General features: G+C 41.3%; 1 protein-coding gene across 1 annotated transcript; it reads left to right on the top strand.

The window, feature by feature from the left end:
• The first annotated feature begins 3,466 nt into the window (after positions 1–3,466).
• LOC126094384 (ejaculatory bulb-specific protein 3-like) lies at positions 3,467–4,440 on the top strand. Its single transcript, XM_049908792.1, has one exon. It carries the CDS (start codon positions 3,542–3,544, stop codon positions 3,935–3,937), a length of 396 nt encoding a protein of 131 aa, XP_049764749.1. The 5' UTR covers positions 3,467–3,541; the 3' UTR covers positions 3,938–4,440.
• Positions 4,441–14,806: the final 10,366 nt, after the last annotated feature.

Below are 14,806 nucleotides of genomic sequence, written 5' to 3'. Positions count from 1 at the left end.
ACACAGAACTGAGTTTACAGAATTCGCAGAGATATGGTGCATGGAAAAGAAAATTGAGGATCAGATAGATAATGACCAGTTTGGCTTTAGGAAAGGAAAAAGTTCAAAGGTGGCTGTTCTAACGTCGTGGTTGATAAAGGAACCAAACCTGAAGAAACGTCAAGACACATTCATAGTAATTATTGACGTATGAAAAGTGTTCCACAGTCGAAAATGATGCAAGAGTTTCTAATTTCTGACTGGAAATAGAGGTAATCTGTAGGGAAAGACGGATAATATACCATTTTTATGGCATCCAAGAGGGAAAAATAAGAGTGGAAGTTCAAAAACCAAGTGCTCGGATCAAAAGTGTGTAAGATAGGGATGCAGTTTTTCGCCCCGACTATTCAACGTATATAGTGAAGAGGCAATGAAACAAATAACAGGAATGTTCATGATACACTAAAATTCGAGCTGAAAGGATACCAATTTTAAGATTCGCTGATGACATTGCCAGGTAAAGAAGAATGACAGGATCTATCGAAGGGGATGAACAGTCTAATGAGTATAGAATTTGCATTGAGAGAAAATCGAAGAGGGACGAAAGTAGCGAGAAGTAGCGGAATTAGAACTGCGAGAAACCTAATAGCAAAACTGCAAACAAACAAGCAGATGAAGTTAAGAATTTCTGCTACCTAAGCAGCAAAATACCCATGATGGTCTGAGCAGGATAGACATAAAAAGCAGACTAGCACTAACAAATAGGGTGTTCCTGGCCAATAGAAGCCTACTAGTGTCAAACATGTTTATTAATTTGAGAAAAAATCTATGAGAATGTACGTTTGGAGCACAACAGTGTGTGGTAGTGAAGCGTAGGCTGCAGGGAAAACGGAACAGGAGAGAATCGAAGCATTTGACATGTGGTGCTATATAAGAATGTTGAAAATTTGGTACACTGATAAGGTAAGGGATGAAGATGTTCTCCGCAGAATCGGCGAGGAAAGGAGTATATGTAAATCATTAACAAAAACAAGGGACAGGGTAGCAGAACACCTATTAAGGCATCAGCGAATAGCTTTCATGGTATTAGTGGGAGCTGCAGAGGCTTAAAAATGAAGAAGAAGAAGACGAAGACAGAGATTGGAATACATCCAACAAATAATTAAAGGCCTTATTTCAGTAGTGGTACAAGTCCATTACCTCCACTTTTCTTCCTATAATGCATCTCAAATTAATGATCCAAAGAAAGAGAAAGAAAGGTTCATCTCCAGCAAGAAGCCATATGCCTGATTATTTCTGGTATCTCAACTGCAAATATTTCAGCACTCATTTAACTTCAGGACTCTGTATCTCAAAATGAACAAAAATAGACTTGTACCACTATTGAAATAAGTCCTTCAATTGACGAAGTAGTCTGCAATTGCTGCTCCGTGATGAAAAGTTTTGTATAAGAGAGGTATTCGTGTCGAGAGGCATCCAACCAATCAAAAGCTTGATGACTTTTCGTCCATAAAATTGACTGCCGACTGTGGCGATAGGAAGCGCATTTGATGTAATAATTTAAATGAAATTGCAAAATCATGAAGAAAACAGACATCAAAAGACGAAATGGAGACTAGTTCAGGAAAGCGCTCAACACAACTTACGTCGTTCGGCACTTGGACGGTATTATTATCATGTGTTGTTATGATTTTGGGTTGATCTTGCCAGTGGTATGACGAGTAACAAGAGTAAACGTTAAACAGACGTAACTCGTAAGTTCAGTTCTCCTGCGTAGTATGAGGTCGACACATTTAACACAATGCTTAAAAGTTAGGGGAACACACGGAAAAAAATGATACTGCCGGATAAATTTTGTTAAACAATCACTTCACTTGAAGATCTAGGATAAATGAGATAAAAACACAAAATAATAGCTTTTCAGTGGTGAGTGAGAGGGAGTGTGTTTAATACAATGGTGCAGCCAAGACGTAATCGAGGATTTAGTCATACTGACATAGATCGATGAGGAAAACATACAATGCAGCTTGGTGATAGGATTGTCGTGCTAAGCACCCACAAAATTCCGTGACATATGACAAAAATGATCATGCGAAGAAAAAAAGTTATTTAACCTAAAATGCATACTCTAAGGGCTTTGAGAACCTTTTCAGCAGGAAAGTTATGTTTCACAGTAGTAAAGGTGAAAACGTCCTCATAATTCTTTGTATATGCAACTTAGAGCCCCTGTTTACTGGATAATATTTTCTTTTACCTCAAAATATGGAATGCAAAGAGCTGGCAGTACAATTGATTTGTTTCACAGTATCAAAGATGGAGTGCTCTTGGCTCTTAAAGTATGCATTTTAGAGCCCATGTTTACTTCATTTTATTGCTTCGAATGATCACTTGTGTAGTTTTTAAAGTGAACTGCATATCTGTTAAGGTTTACTTAACTTCTGGTACAATACATTTGTCTCAGAATGGTAACTGTGTTTTAAAGATTCGCACTCTTGTTATAACACACTATCGAACTCACATCTATCACTGCTACCAAAAGGTATAACGCTTTGGTACACAGTTCTCAGTACTCGCTTTTATCAGAACTCAGTTTGTTGACATTCGTGGTGTTGTGTGAACGCCAGACATCACGTTTTACACATACTTGAATTATTAGATAAGTATTAAGTCTACTATACGCAAGAGATTCATAAATAGTTACGCTGCATTGAAACTCTGGAGAAACACAGCTCCTCACAGGACAGTGACAGGCAAACAATAACCAGGCAGAGGGTGAGTGTCATTGTTTCAGAAACGTCTTATCTCTACTACATCTCTGTAAGTAACGTAACAGTAACACGCAGACAAGATTAGTTTCAATACAGATGAAACTGCAAGTCTATTGACAATGGTAGCTAAGTGCCGAATCACGTCGATTGTATGTATTAGGCAAGAAGATGCCTGTTTCGCATTCGTACTTTACTGAAGTTAAAGAAAATAGTGTTTTCAGCTTTAAGGTCCCAGATACCTCATGAAGTTGCGTAGGATAGTGGCAGAATAAATACAGGAAAATATAAGGGACTGAAGCAGCAAAATTACTTAATAAACACTGATATTCGTTTATAATGCTTTATGGGCACCACGAAATGCCACAATCAGTCATCGCTGGACATGAATTGGAATTTAGCGTCTTCTGAATACGACTTCATTGACATACCAATTCGTCAGCTCTAGATGTATGTTACAAAAGTCTAATACGTAACAATGAAAACAGTACTTGTGGGAGGCCAATTAACTACCGCAGACAGGAAAGTGCTGCGGAGATAGAAGATTACGATATCTGTTCATTAGTGGGAACGCCACGCTACTGCACCTCAAGGTCTCCGTCTGCGATGTGACGCTCGAAGATTACGGCAGTGGCCCTGCTAACTCGGCCAGCAGGTGATTCATGTCCGGAAACTGAGGTGTCTACACCCGCCTCTGGCTGCCTTTATAAGAGAGCAAAACCCCTCAGGCCGGCAGTTGACTTCTGCAGTCTTCTTGTGTTCTTCCTACCCAGGCTCCCTGACAGCTACCTGCAGAGATGTGGAAGGCCTTCGCTCCTCTACTCATTCTGGTGGTCGCCACTGCGGTACCACTGACTTCCGCCGACGAAGGGAAGTACTCCACCAAGTACGACAATGTGGACCTGGACGAGATCCTCAACAATGATCGGCTCTTCAACAATTACATTGACTGCCTGCTGGACGATGGTGACGAACGGTGCACCCCAGAGGGTAAGGAACTAAAGGGAGTCATTCCGGACGCCTTGCAGACTGAGTGTTCGAAATGCAATGATAAGCAGAAAGCGAGAGTCGATAAGGTTGTCAAGTTCATAATGGACAACAAGAAGGACGTGTTTGAGAAGCTGAAGGCCAAGTACGACCCCGACGGCACCTATTTCGAGCACTACGAGCGCCATCTGAAAGAACTTTCATAAGCAAGCTGCACCACAGAGTCGGACGCCTTGTATTCATTCTGCCAACTCTCTTCATAAGATGTCACACATCCTTGACAACTAAGCAATATCTACCATTCATCATATGATGTTACTTAATGTACTTACAAATGTGGTAACAAATGCCTTATGATACTTCCAGCTGCTGTTGTCAATTTACTGTGTGATATACATTAAGAATTTCCGGGGGCGTCTTAGAACAATGATGTGTCTGATGTTCTCAGACACTTTCAGAAATTTAATTATGTTAAATGTAATCATATCATTCAAAATGTAAGTTTCATCTAGTTTCAGTTGCTTTATTATAAATTTTAAAAAGTGATTGTTAATCTCTGTATTATACCAAACACCTATTGCTAGAGAATGTAGCTTTTGTAGGAAACGTAACTCTTATCCTGTTTTAGAAATTTATTTTGCATATTCTATTAAACTGTACGATTGTCAGTAATGTGCTGTTGAAAATAAAGTTTATTTTTGTCATTACTTCCTATAATTTCTTAATAAAATACGACATACTAATGTGAAAAAAAGAAATGGGTACATTAATGTTGCTAACATGCATTTTGAGAAAGCTGCAAGTCGAGTACGGCTTTGGCAACAACGAATTTGCTTATCCCGCAGATGATATCAATTAGTTGCTACCAATGCAGCAGAGGGGAAGTACAAGAGCTTAGATTTTATAATTTTTTTTTAATTTTTAGTGGTCTCTCTTGACCAAAACGGATTCTATCATGCAATATCACTTGAAGCCAATGTAGGTGTGTGGACCACTTTTGAAGCGTTTATATATTAGCGAAACAACCAAATAAATTACAAATCACTAATAACCATTATAGTGTAAACACTAAGATGTAATTCAGTAGTATAATGATGTGGGCTATAACCAATGGGATAATTTTTTACCACATATTCTCTCAAAATAAACACAGATAAATGTATATTCGAATGCTGGCCATATATTGATTGGTGACTCGATGCAATACTAATTGAAGACTGCACAGAACGATTAAGCAGTGCATTCGTAGGCAGTATTAAGTGGGGACTAAATGTTCGTAGCGAAAATATGCAACGAAAATCACAAATTTCCATAGCTACATATAAATCTTTAAACAGAGGCAAATTTACTGCAGTCGGAGATTATTGAATTGCTGATAAGCGGGCTGTTTAGTAGTTCGCTAACATTCTGAGATACAACGCATTCTGAGACACAGACTGGTGGACACCGAAATATTTCTAACGTAACGTACATCAAACCCGAAAGGCTGTGTGGTCGCAAAACATGTTGAAAACGCCGTACCAATACAACAGCACAGCCGGCCGGTGTGGCCAAGCGGTTAAAGGCGCTACGGTCGCAGGTTCGAATCCTGTCTCGGGCATGGATGTGTGTGATGTCCTTAGGTTAGTTAGGTTTAAGTAGTTCTAAGTTCTAGGGGACTGATGACCTTAGAAGTTAAGTCGCATAGTGCTCAGAGCCATTTGAACCATTTTGAACAACAGCACACTGGCTAAGAACCTCGAGCTTTGCCTTACTTGCCCTTTTTTAAATACTGGTCACATGACCGCTGTGTTAGTCAACCACCGTCAAATTAGATATATTATAGGGCTAACATTTACACAACTTAAACACACACATCAAATAGACTTGACTAACTTTATGATTTCGTCTTACAGTGTTCTCTCTACATTTATTATTATCGGTCTAATTTCTTTATTTTCTAAGCCATATTATGAACTGGTGCCAAAGGCAGTCAACGGACCATCTTTAGACACATTTCTTGAAAATTTTCCCAATCGTTCTTCATCGTGTAGTTCATTATTTTATCATTGTTTGGCGTCACGGTACAGTTGCAGTCTGAGTCCTTTTTCTTGCAGTTCTTTGCTTTTGGACAGTATATCTCCTCATATGTGAGTCCTTTCTTAATGTTGACAGCGCTGTGGAGCACGTTAGTTGCTATTTTCTTCTATTGTTAGTTTATGGGATTGCAGCAGTTTGGACCATTTGTACAAACATACTTATTGTGTGTACTATGTATTGAACTGGGGACCTAGAAACGATGGAGAGGCTTCGTCCCGCCGTAGACCTCAGTGGTTCACAATTCCAGAACAGGCCATAGCAGTCCATCCATCTCACTGCTGCCCCTCACCGAACCTCGGGTTATTCTACGGTTCAGTCTCGGGAAGCAGCCAGGGAGGCATCAGTTATTTATTACGTGTGTTCTGTGGTCAATACTATCACGGGTAGTATGTAATGGGAAGTTGTCAATCGTGTCTCTGAAGATTTTCCAGTTAGCTCTGCTAACAGCATTCGTTGTCATTGTTGCGAGTGTGTATGTGTGTATGTTGCTGTTTGTTTGATAATTGTATTGTGACCACAGAGTACAATAGTTGCCAATGAGTGACCTGTATTACAGATGTTCCATTACCTAGAGAGATGTCTTTATTGCTGGTACCTCCTGCATATCCACAATACGTCGGTGCTTGTCCTGCCTTGATTAGCCGAAAAAGGCTACATTCATTAATTGTGCCAACTGTCGTTTGTCCTCTGGTATCCGTATCGTTAGCTTGTCAGAGGGTAGAGCAGGCGTTTATATCCGAGGGTACGGGGAATTTTTTGAAGCTAGAGAAACGTGCTCACTTCCTTAGTATGTCTGAAAATGGTTCCATGACATTTGAGTCCGATGGCATATGACTGTTTTGAGTATATTGATGAAATTACTCAGTGTGATTTCAGCTATTGCAACGTGTTCTGTGCGGACTTGTGCGATCTATGTCACCGTGATACCTGTATTGGCGACTATGATTGCTGATTTGTATGTTTTTCCCCTGTAATTATCATACAGTGCCTCAGGAGACTAGTTATTGTACCACCACACGTGTAGGATTCCTGTACAGAGATGACAAGTCCATGATGGGTAAAGTAGGTCAGGCAAAGGCACGAGTATCTGACGAGCAACATTTGCTAGATATGGAAGTAGAAAACAAATGTTCAGAATGTAAGTGAATCCCATGCCACCGCATCGGAAAATTTACTTTTCAAAGCGGGGGATGAGGCTCTGTGGATACCAAATAATGCACCGCAGAGTAATGAACAAGTGATACCAGTAACTTCACTGCATGTGCAGGGGGGCGAGTCAAGTGGTAGGATGGGTGGAACACCGGTGTGTTCACCTGTTCCCGACCTCTTCGCAGAATGTTTGCAACGACTCGATCAGAAACTTGAACAAAGAGAACAAATGTTAGAGAAAAAACAACAAGAGCGTGACAGGAAACTTGAACAAAGAGAATATATTTTAGGAAAAAACTGAGTAGTATACATTCCAAACTTGTAGAAATGCGTGGTGTGTGCAAAGAAATACCAGATCTAGTCCAAAACTTAACTAGTCAGATGCGAAATTTACAAATAGCTCACACTTGTCTTAAAAACGAAGTTCAAAACTTGGCAAGTCGTGTTAAAAATGTAGAGCCTGAGGCACCTCAGAACATAGACAAACATCTAGACGCCCAAGTACTAAAGGTCGAAAAAGAGTTCGATGAGTGGCTATCTGTACAGGATGGCGACATCTCATCAAAGATCGAATTAAGCATAAAATCAGCTGTAGAACAAGGGTCAGCGGGTCTGAGCGCGAAAACCGACGCCAGCGCTGCTGCAATTCAGATAGAATTAGTTCAGATACAGTAACGCGTACCAGCAGAGTTATCCGATTGGTGAAGAGATGTCGCTAGGAGACTCACCGAACTGTGAAAGCAAGCTGACATCCCAAGACACGTAGTCAGTCAGATTCCTGGGTTGGAAATGAGCAATAACATAAACAATGTGCAAAGCGATTAGCGCATGCACCACCGGTTGACAACAGCAGTCCACAGTGCGGCATACCTTACTGTTCACCGCTGGATATAAGGATGGAGACAGAAGGTGGTAATTCACCGTACCGTAAAGATGATAATGTTGTTAAACATAGGCAGTTTCAACCAGTCAACAATGAAAAGCGGACCGTACACACTGTGGTACTCATTAAAAGTTTCCATAATGTTTGCCCACGGGGATGGACGGAAAGGCATAGAATTCAATTCATTGTATCACTAATACAACGTGGCGTGGCACTCTTGGCAACGGACACGTCCGAGAAATGCCATGCCAAGCAGCAGTTTGAGTACGCATTTTTACAAAAGTTCAGGTCGAATTGTATACAGGAAAGGTTAAGGAAAGAGTTGTACAGTTCTGAGATGTTCAATCCAAGACTGGGAACCCTCGAACCTTCCGCAATTTTGAAAAGTATATTAATAAGACTAGATACTGGGATGAACCAATGTCTGATTGGGACATAATAAGGCAAATTAAAATGAAATTACCTAGTGACATGAAAAAGTACTTTATTAATGTGCCGGAATATGACATTGAACAGTTTATGGAGCTTTGGCTCTGAGCACTATGGGACTTAACATCTGTGGTCATCAGTCCCCTAGAACTTGGAACTACTTAAACCTAACTAACCTAAGGACATCACACACATCCATGCCCGAGGCAGGATTCGAACCTGCGACCGTAGCAGTCACGCGGTTCCGGACAGAGCGCCTAGAACCGCACGGCCACCGAGACCGGCAATGGAGCTTTCTGACTCTGTAGATTTGCTTATCGAAGACATGAAAAGCGAAGGTAAATTTAATCATGCAGGTTGTAGTAAGCAAAAAGCTGAAAACAACTGCAACGGTACTAACCAAACCCCTAACGGTAATGGTAACCGTAAGAATGGAGGCAACGGAATCGAGAGCCGAATAATGGTAATGGGTTAACAAATCAATGTAGGAAAAGACATTACGACGGGCAAATGAACCACGGATACAATGGTAACGGTAACCCGCAGTGTCAGAGTAACCGTAACCAAGGGCACGAGTACAATGAACAATCAACGCAGTGGAAACCAAATACGGCGCCACAATGGGCACATAGTTCCAAACAACCTCCGAATATGACGGCTGGTTACAGCAACCAGCAATAATATCAAAATAATACTGCTTATCAAACTACACCACAGGGGAGGCAAAATAGCAGACCCAACAATCGTAATAATAATCAAAATCGTAGCGTGAGGATAGTGGAGGTGACCGACAACTGTCCACCCACTGTAACTGATGTGTCACACCAAAACAGCCATAATCTGCTCTCCTTAGCTGGCTGTGAGAGCTTGTAATGAGAGCACATACCATACACAAGGCGCAAATCTAAAAAGGCTAAGGTACAATAATGGAGTTAACATTATGGATGAATTAATGAACATGCCTCAGAAGTGTCAACAAACCGATTGTACGGATAACTGAATCTTGTAAATAAGGGCCGGCCGGTGTGGCCGAGCGGTTCTAGGCGCTACAGTCTGGAACCACGCGACCGCTACGGTCGCAGGTTCGAATTCTGCCTCGAGCATGGATGTGTGTAATGTCCTCAGGTTTAAGTAGTTCCAAGTTCTAGGGGACTGATGACCTCAGAAGTTAAGTCCCATAGTGCTCAGAGCCATTTGAACCATTTTTCTTGTAAACAAGCGTAAGCGAATCGTATTGACAATGTCACGCACGCAAGAAAACCACGTCAAATACTGCCGAAGCTTTCGAGTAAATCAGGAAAGTTTGCAGGTTATCCATTCAAACGTATTCTTATGTGAACCAAAATAATAATATAATAAATTTACAAATGAGAACACCGAAGAAAAAAGGGAATTCATAAATAGTAAAGTGTTAGTATCGGAATATTTGTCTCCTGCACAGCAAAAGGAACGGACTCAATTGCTAACACAATGTGAGAATGTGCCCTCGGAGATGCCGGGTACTACAAGGGGTATAACTACAACATGGAAGTAGTGCCTCATAGTACGTCGTTTTTCCATGCTAACTACACCGTTCCATAGTCCAAAAAGGAGGCGGGATTCAAAGAACTGTACACGCATACAGATTTAAAAAGATTTTTTTCAGTAGAGCAGTACATAAATTTGTAAATAGTAGTTTAAACTAGTGATTAATTTTTTTCCCTGGTGTGAAAAGGGGCTCTGAGCACTATGGGACTCAACATCTTAGGTCATAAGTCCCCTAGAACTTAGAACTACTTAAACCTAACTAACCTAAGGACATCACACACACCCATGCCGAGGCAGGATTCGAACCTGCGACCGTAGCAGTCCGGCGGTTCCGGACTGCAGCGCCAGAACCGCTAGACCACCGCGGCCGGCTCCCTGGTGTGAAGACAGAATATTTTAATACTTGTATGTAGAGAAAACCATGCATTTAAAGTTAGTTTATGCGAGTAATTATACCAAGTGCAAAGCACTACTGCTATTGAAATCATTTAAGATGTTCAAAAATGTGACGTATGACATAAGTTTGTGTATATACTAAAGACTTAGTCAAGCGTAAATGACAGCACAAAATGCTGAAAGAATGTGAATTTGAATTTTTCATTAGTGTCTAGAAAAAGTGTTATTTCTTGTTGGTGTTGAATTATGTACATATAAATGTTGTATATTATGCCCTTAGGATACATGTTGAAAACATGGGCGATGTGTGAGCACTGATTTTAAAGGCGAACATGAGAGTAGGTTGCGCTGACACCAAAGATACCTCATGTGTCGTGTGTGCCGAAAATTAAGCATTTAACATACGCTTCTAAAGATAGGCCCTTGTAAAATGTAACCTTGACTAAAATTACTAAGATTTTTTCTTTAAATAATTATGGTTCATTTGCAATTCGTTAGGCAGCACTAAACATAGGAGCCTGCACTTTGAGCCTATATGAACGTCTTAGACGTAATAAATAAATAAATAAAAAATACATAGATAACAATTTGGGCAAAGTTTCTGTTAAGTCGAGCCTGGCTCTGGGAGACAAGTGGCACCACAGATAGGACGAAAATATAATAGTATTATCTAAAATCTGTTAGAAACATTTTGTATACATGCAAACATAACCATGAACTGTAATTTATAAAGAAGAGAACTGAAGAACCCTGAGTGAACTGCAAAACAGTCTAACTTGCATTTAAAAATGTCAGGGCTGCATTTGCTAGTCGAGGCAATTAACCTCGAATTATGTCAAACTGTGAAAGTGAAACTTTTTATTGTACTCAGTGAAGTGCAAATATTGGATTTTATATAGTGAAAAAGACACGGTTGACGACAATACCGTGCACGAAGCACTGTGTGTATGTTCTCTAAAAGTGTTGAAACTTTAGCACAAAACGAACACAGGGTCACTGTCTTTGAGACAGACTAACAATACGCATCTGTTCTGCTATGTGCGGACTGTTAGAAATTTAGCGGACGCCGAGGCACAACGGATGCTTGGTGACAAGTAACATACTCGTTATTGGAAGCTAAAATGTGCCTGCGAGTGCGACGTGAGCAATAAAATGACATTCACGAAACTAAAGTGAAACGTTTACACGAAAATAATGTAACGTGTGAACGGCATGTCAGTACAAAACAAGTCACGAGCTCTGCCACGACGTGCTAGCTTGTGACTTCAAGACAGACGAAAGCTCGTGAAGCTTGCCCTCTCCATGACAACGCAAGACCTTCCACAACTCTGCGTTCCTGAGAGGAGTTCACAGAACTATATTGAATTGTTGTTAATCATCCAACCTGCAGCCCAGATTTCGCACCTTCCAACGATCGCCTGTTTGCTCGGTAAAGGATGCACTCTATGGGAATCGGTCCGCGGGAATCAGTACGTGGATGATAGAGTGGTTATTCACGCAATAGGGCGTCGGTTACGACGTCCGCCTCTAGAGTGGTACCATGAGGGCACACGTGCCCTCTTAGTAAGATGGCGTAACTCCGTCGCATTGAAAGAAGATTGTTTAAGAAAATGGTGCTTTGCAGTCAAAAAGAGTAGAAAATAATATTGTGTATTAGAACCCTGTCCGCAGCTCGTGGTCTCGCGGTAGCGTTCTCGCTTCCCGAGCACGGGGTCCCGGGTTCGATTCCCGGCGGGGAATCTGCCTCGAGATGACTGGGTGTTGTTGTGTCTTCATCATCACCATTCATCCCCATTTACAGTCGGAGGAAGGCAATGGCAAACCACCTCCACTAGGACCTTGCCTAGTAAGGCGGCGCGGGTCTCCCGCGTCGTTCCCCTACGCTCTGCAAAGGAGTAAATGCGAGAGGCGTTCAATGAATTCGAAAGTTAAGTTCTATGTACTGACTTGGCAGAAAATCCTAAGAAATTTTGGTCTTATGTCAAAGCGGTAGGTGGATCAAAACAAAATGTCCAGACACTCTATGACCAAAATGGTACTGAAACAGAGGATGACAGACTAAAGGCCGAAATAATGTATTTTTCCAAAGTTGTTTCACAGAGGAATATTGCACTGTAGTTCCTTCTCTAGATTGTCGCACAGATGACAAAATGGTAGATATCGAAATAGACGACAGAGGGATAGAGAAACAATTAAAATCGCTCAAAAGAGGAAAGGCCTCTGGACCTGATGGGATACCAGTTCAATTTTACACAAAGTACGCGAAGGAACTTGCCCCCCATCTTGCAGCGGTGTACCGTAGGTCTCTAGAAGAGCGTAGCGTTCCAAAGGATTGGAAAAGGGCACAGGTCATCCCCGTATTCAAGAAAGGACGTCGAATAGATGTGCAGAACTATAGACCTATATCTCTAACGTCGATCAGTTGTAGAATTTTGGAACACGTATTGTGTTCGAGTATAATGACTTTTTCGGAGACTAGAAATCTACTCTGTAGGAATCAGCATGGGTTTCGAAAAAGACGGTCATGTGAAACCCAGCTCGCGCTATTCGTCCACGAGACTCAGAGGGCCATAGACACGGGTTCACAGGTAGATGCCGTGTTTCTTGACTTCCGCAAGACGTTCGATACAGTTCCCCACAGTCGTTTAATGAACAAAGTAAGAGTATATGGACTATCATACCAATTGTGTGATTGGATTGAGGAGTTCCTAGATAACAGGGCGCAGCATGTCATTCTCAATGGAGAGAAGTCTTCCGAAGTAAGAGTGATTTCAGGTATGCCGCAGGGGAGTGTCATAGGACCGTTGCTATTCACAATATGGATAAATGACCTTGTGGATGACATCGGAAGTTCACTGAGGCTTTTTGCAGATGATGTTGTGGTGTATCGAGAGGTTGTAACAATGGAAAATTGTACTGAAATGCAGGAGGATCTGCAGCGAATTTACGCATGGTGCAGGGAATGGCAATTGAATCTCAATGTAGACAAGTGTAATGTGCTGCGAATACACAGAAAGATAGATCCTTTATCATTTAGCTACAAAATAGCAGGTCAGCAACTGGAAGCAGTTAATACCATAAATTATCTGGGAGTACGCATTAGGAGTGATTTAAAATGGAATGATCATATAAAGTTGATCGTCGGTAAAGCAGATGCCAGACTGAGATTCATTGGAAGAATCCTAAGGAAATGCAATCCGAGAACAAAAGAAGTAGGTTACAGTACGCTTGTTCGCTGCTTGAATACTGCTCAGCAGTGTGGGATCCGTACCAGATAGGGTTGATAGAAGATATAGAGAAGATCCAACGGAGAGCAGCGCGCTTCGTTACAGGATCATTTAGTAATCGCGAAAGCGTTACGGAGATGATAGATAAACTCCAGTGGAAGACTCTGCCGGAGAGACGCTCAGTAGCTCGGTACGGGCTTTTGTCAAAGTTTCGAGAACATACCTTCACCGAAGAGTCAAGCAGTATATTGCTCCCTCCTACGTATATCTCGCGAAGAGACCATGAGGATAAAATCAGAGAGATTAGAGCCCACACAGAGGCATACCGACAATCCTTCTTTCCACGAACAATACGAGACTGGAATAGAAGGGAGAACCGATAGAGGAACTCAAGGTACCCTCCGCCACACACCGTCAGGTGGCTTGCGGAGTATTGATGTAGATGTAGATGTAGAGTGTGGGACTTCATCATCATCATAATCATCATTAGAACTCTGAATAAGATCACCCTGCTTTCGAAAGTAAATTTGTTGCATTACTTTTCGAACACCCACAGTACTTTCAGATCAAATTTGCGGTTCCAGTACACAAACTGTAAAAATGAGAGGAGAAAAAAATGAGTTTACAAGACTCACAGACATAAGGTCCATGGAAAAGAAAGGGAAGGCTGTGTGAGAAGGGTATCTGATTGACTTTAGGAAAGGTAAAGACACCCTAGAGGCAGTTGTGAGGTTCAGTTGATAACGAAAACAAGACTGAAAAAAAAAACGAAAAAAAGATCTACACCTTCGTACCTTTTTTCGACCTGGAAAAAAGTGCTCAAGAGTGTCAAACGGCGGTGTACGAAATTCTCTGTAAAAAGAGGGTAAGCTATAAGAAAAGATGGATAATGTGCAATATGTATGATGTTTGAAATTCTCTGAAAACGGAGTGTAAGCTGTAAGATAAGATGTGTAAGGTACAATATGTACAAGAACCATTGGGGAACAATAAGACTGGAAGACAAAGAACGAAGTTCAATGATTAACAGTTTTGCACGACAGGGACTTGTCAACCTGGACATCGAAGAAGCATTCGTGGTGAAAGAGTATTAATGATAAGATCCACTGACAATAAGAAGGCACAGGACAGCTGTTAAAGCATGCAGGTTCATTTCCATGGTGCTACTGGGAGATGTAGAGCCTAAAAACTGTAAAGGACGACAGAGAGTGAAGTACATCCAGCAAATAATTGATGATGTTGTTTGCAGTTGCTACTCTGTGGTGAAACGTTCGGTACAGAAGAGGAATTCTTCGCCAGCCACATCAGACTAGCTAAACCCCTAATTACTCAAAAAGAACTGCATACGCTTTTTATCCATTAAATGTTCAGTGTGGTGATAGGAA

This window comes from Schistocerca cancellata, chromosome 1 (assembly GCF_023864275.1).
Source record: "Schistocerca cancellata isolate TAMUIC-IGC-003103 chromosome 1, iqSchCanc2.1, whole genome shotgun sequence".
In the NCBI taxonomy this organism is placed as follows: Eukaryota; Metazoa; Arthropoda; class Insecta; order Orthoptera; family Acrididae; genus Schistocerca; species Schistocerca cancellata.
This window is presented reverse-complemented; position numbering and strand designations above follow the sequence as displayed.

Coding starts and splice junctions, on each gene's coding strand:
- LOC126094384 (XM_049908792.1), top strand. CDS start 3,542: ATGTGGAAGGCCTTCGCTCCTCTACTCATTCTGGTGGTCGCCACTGCG.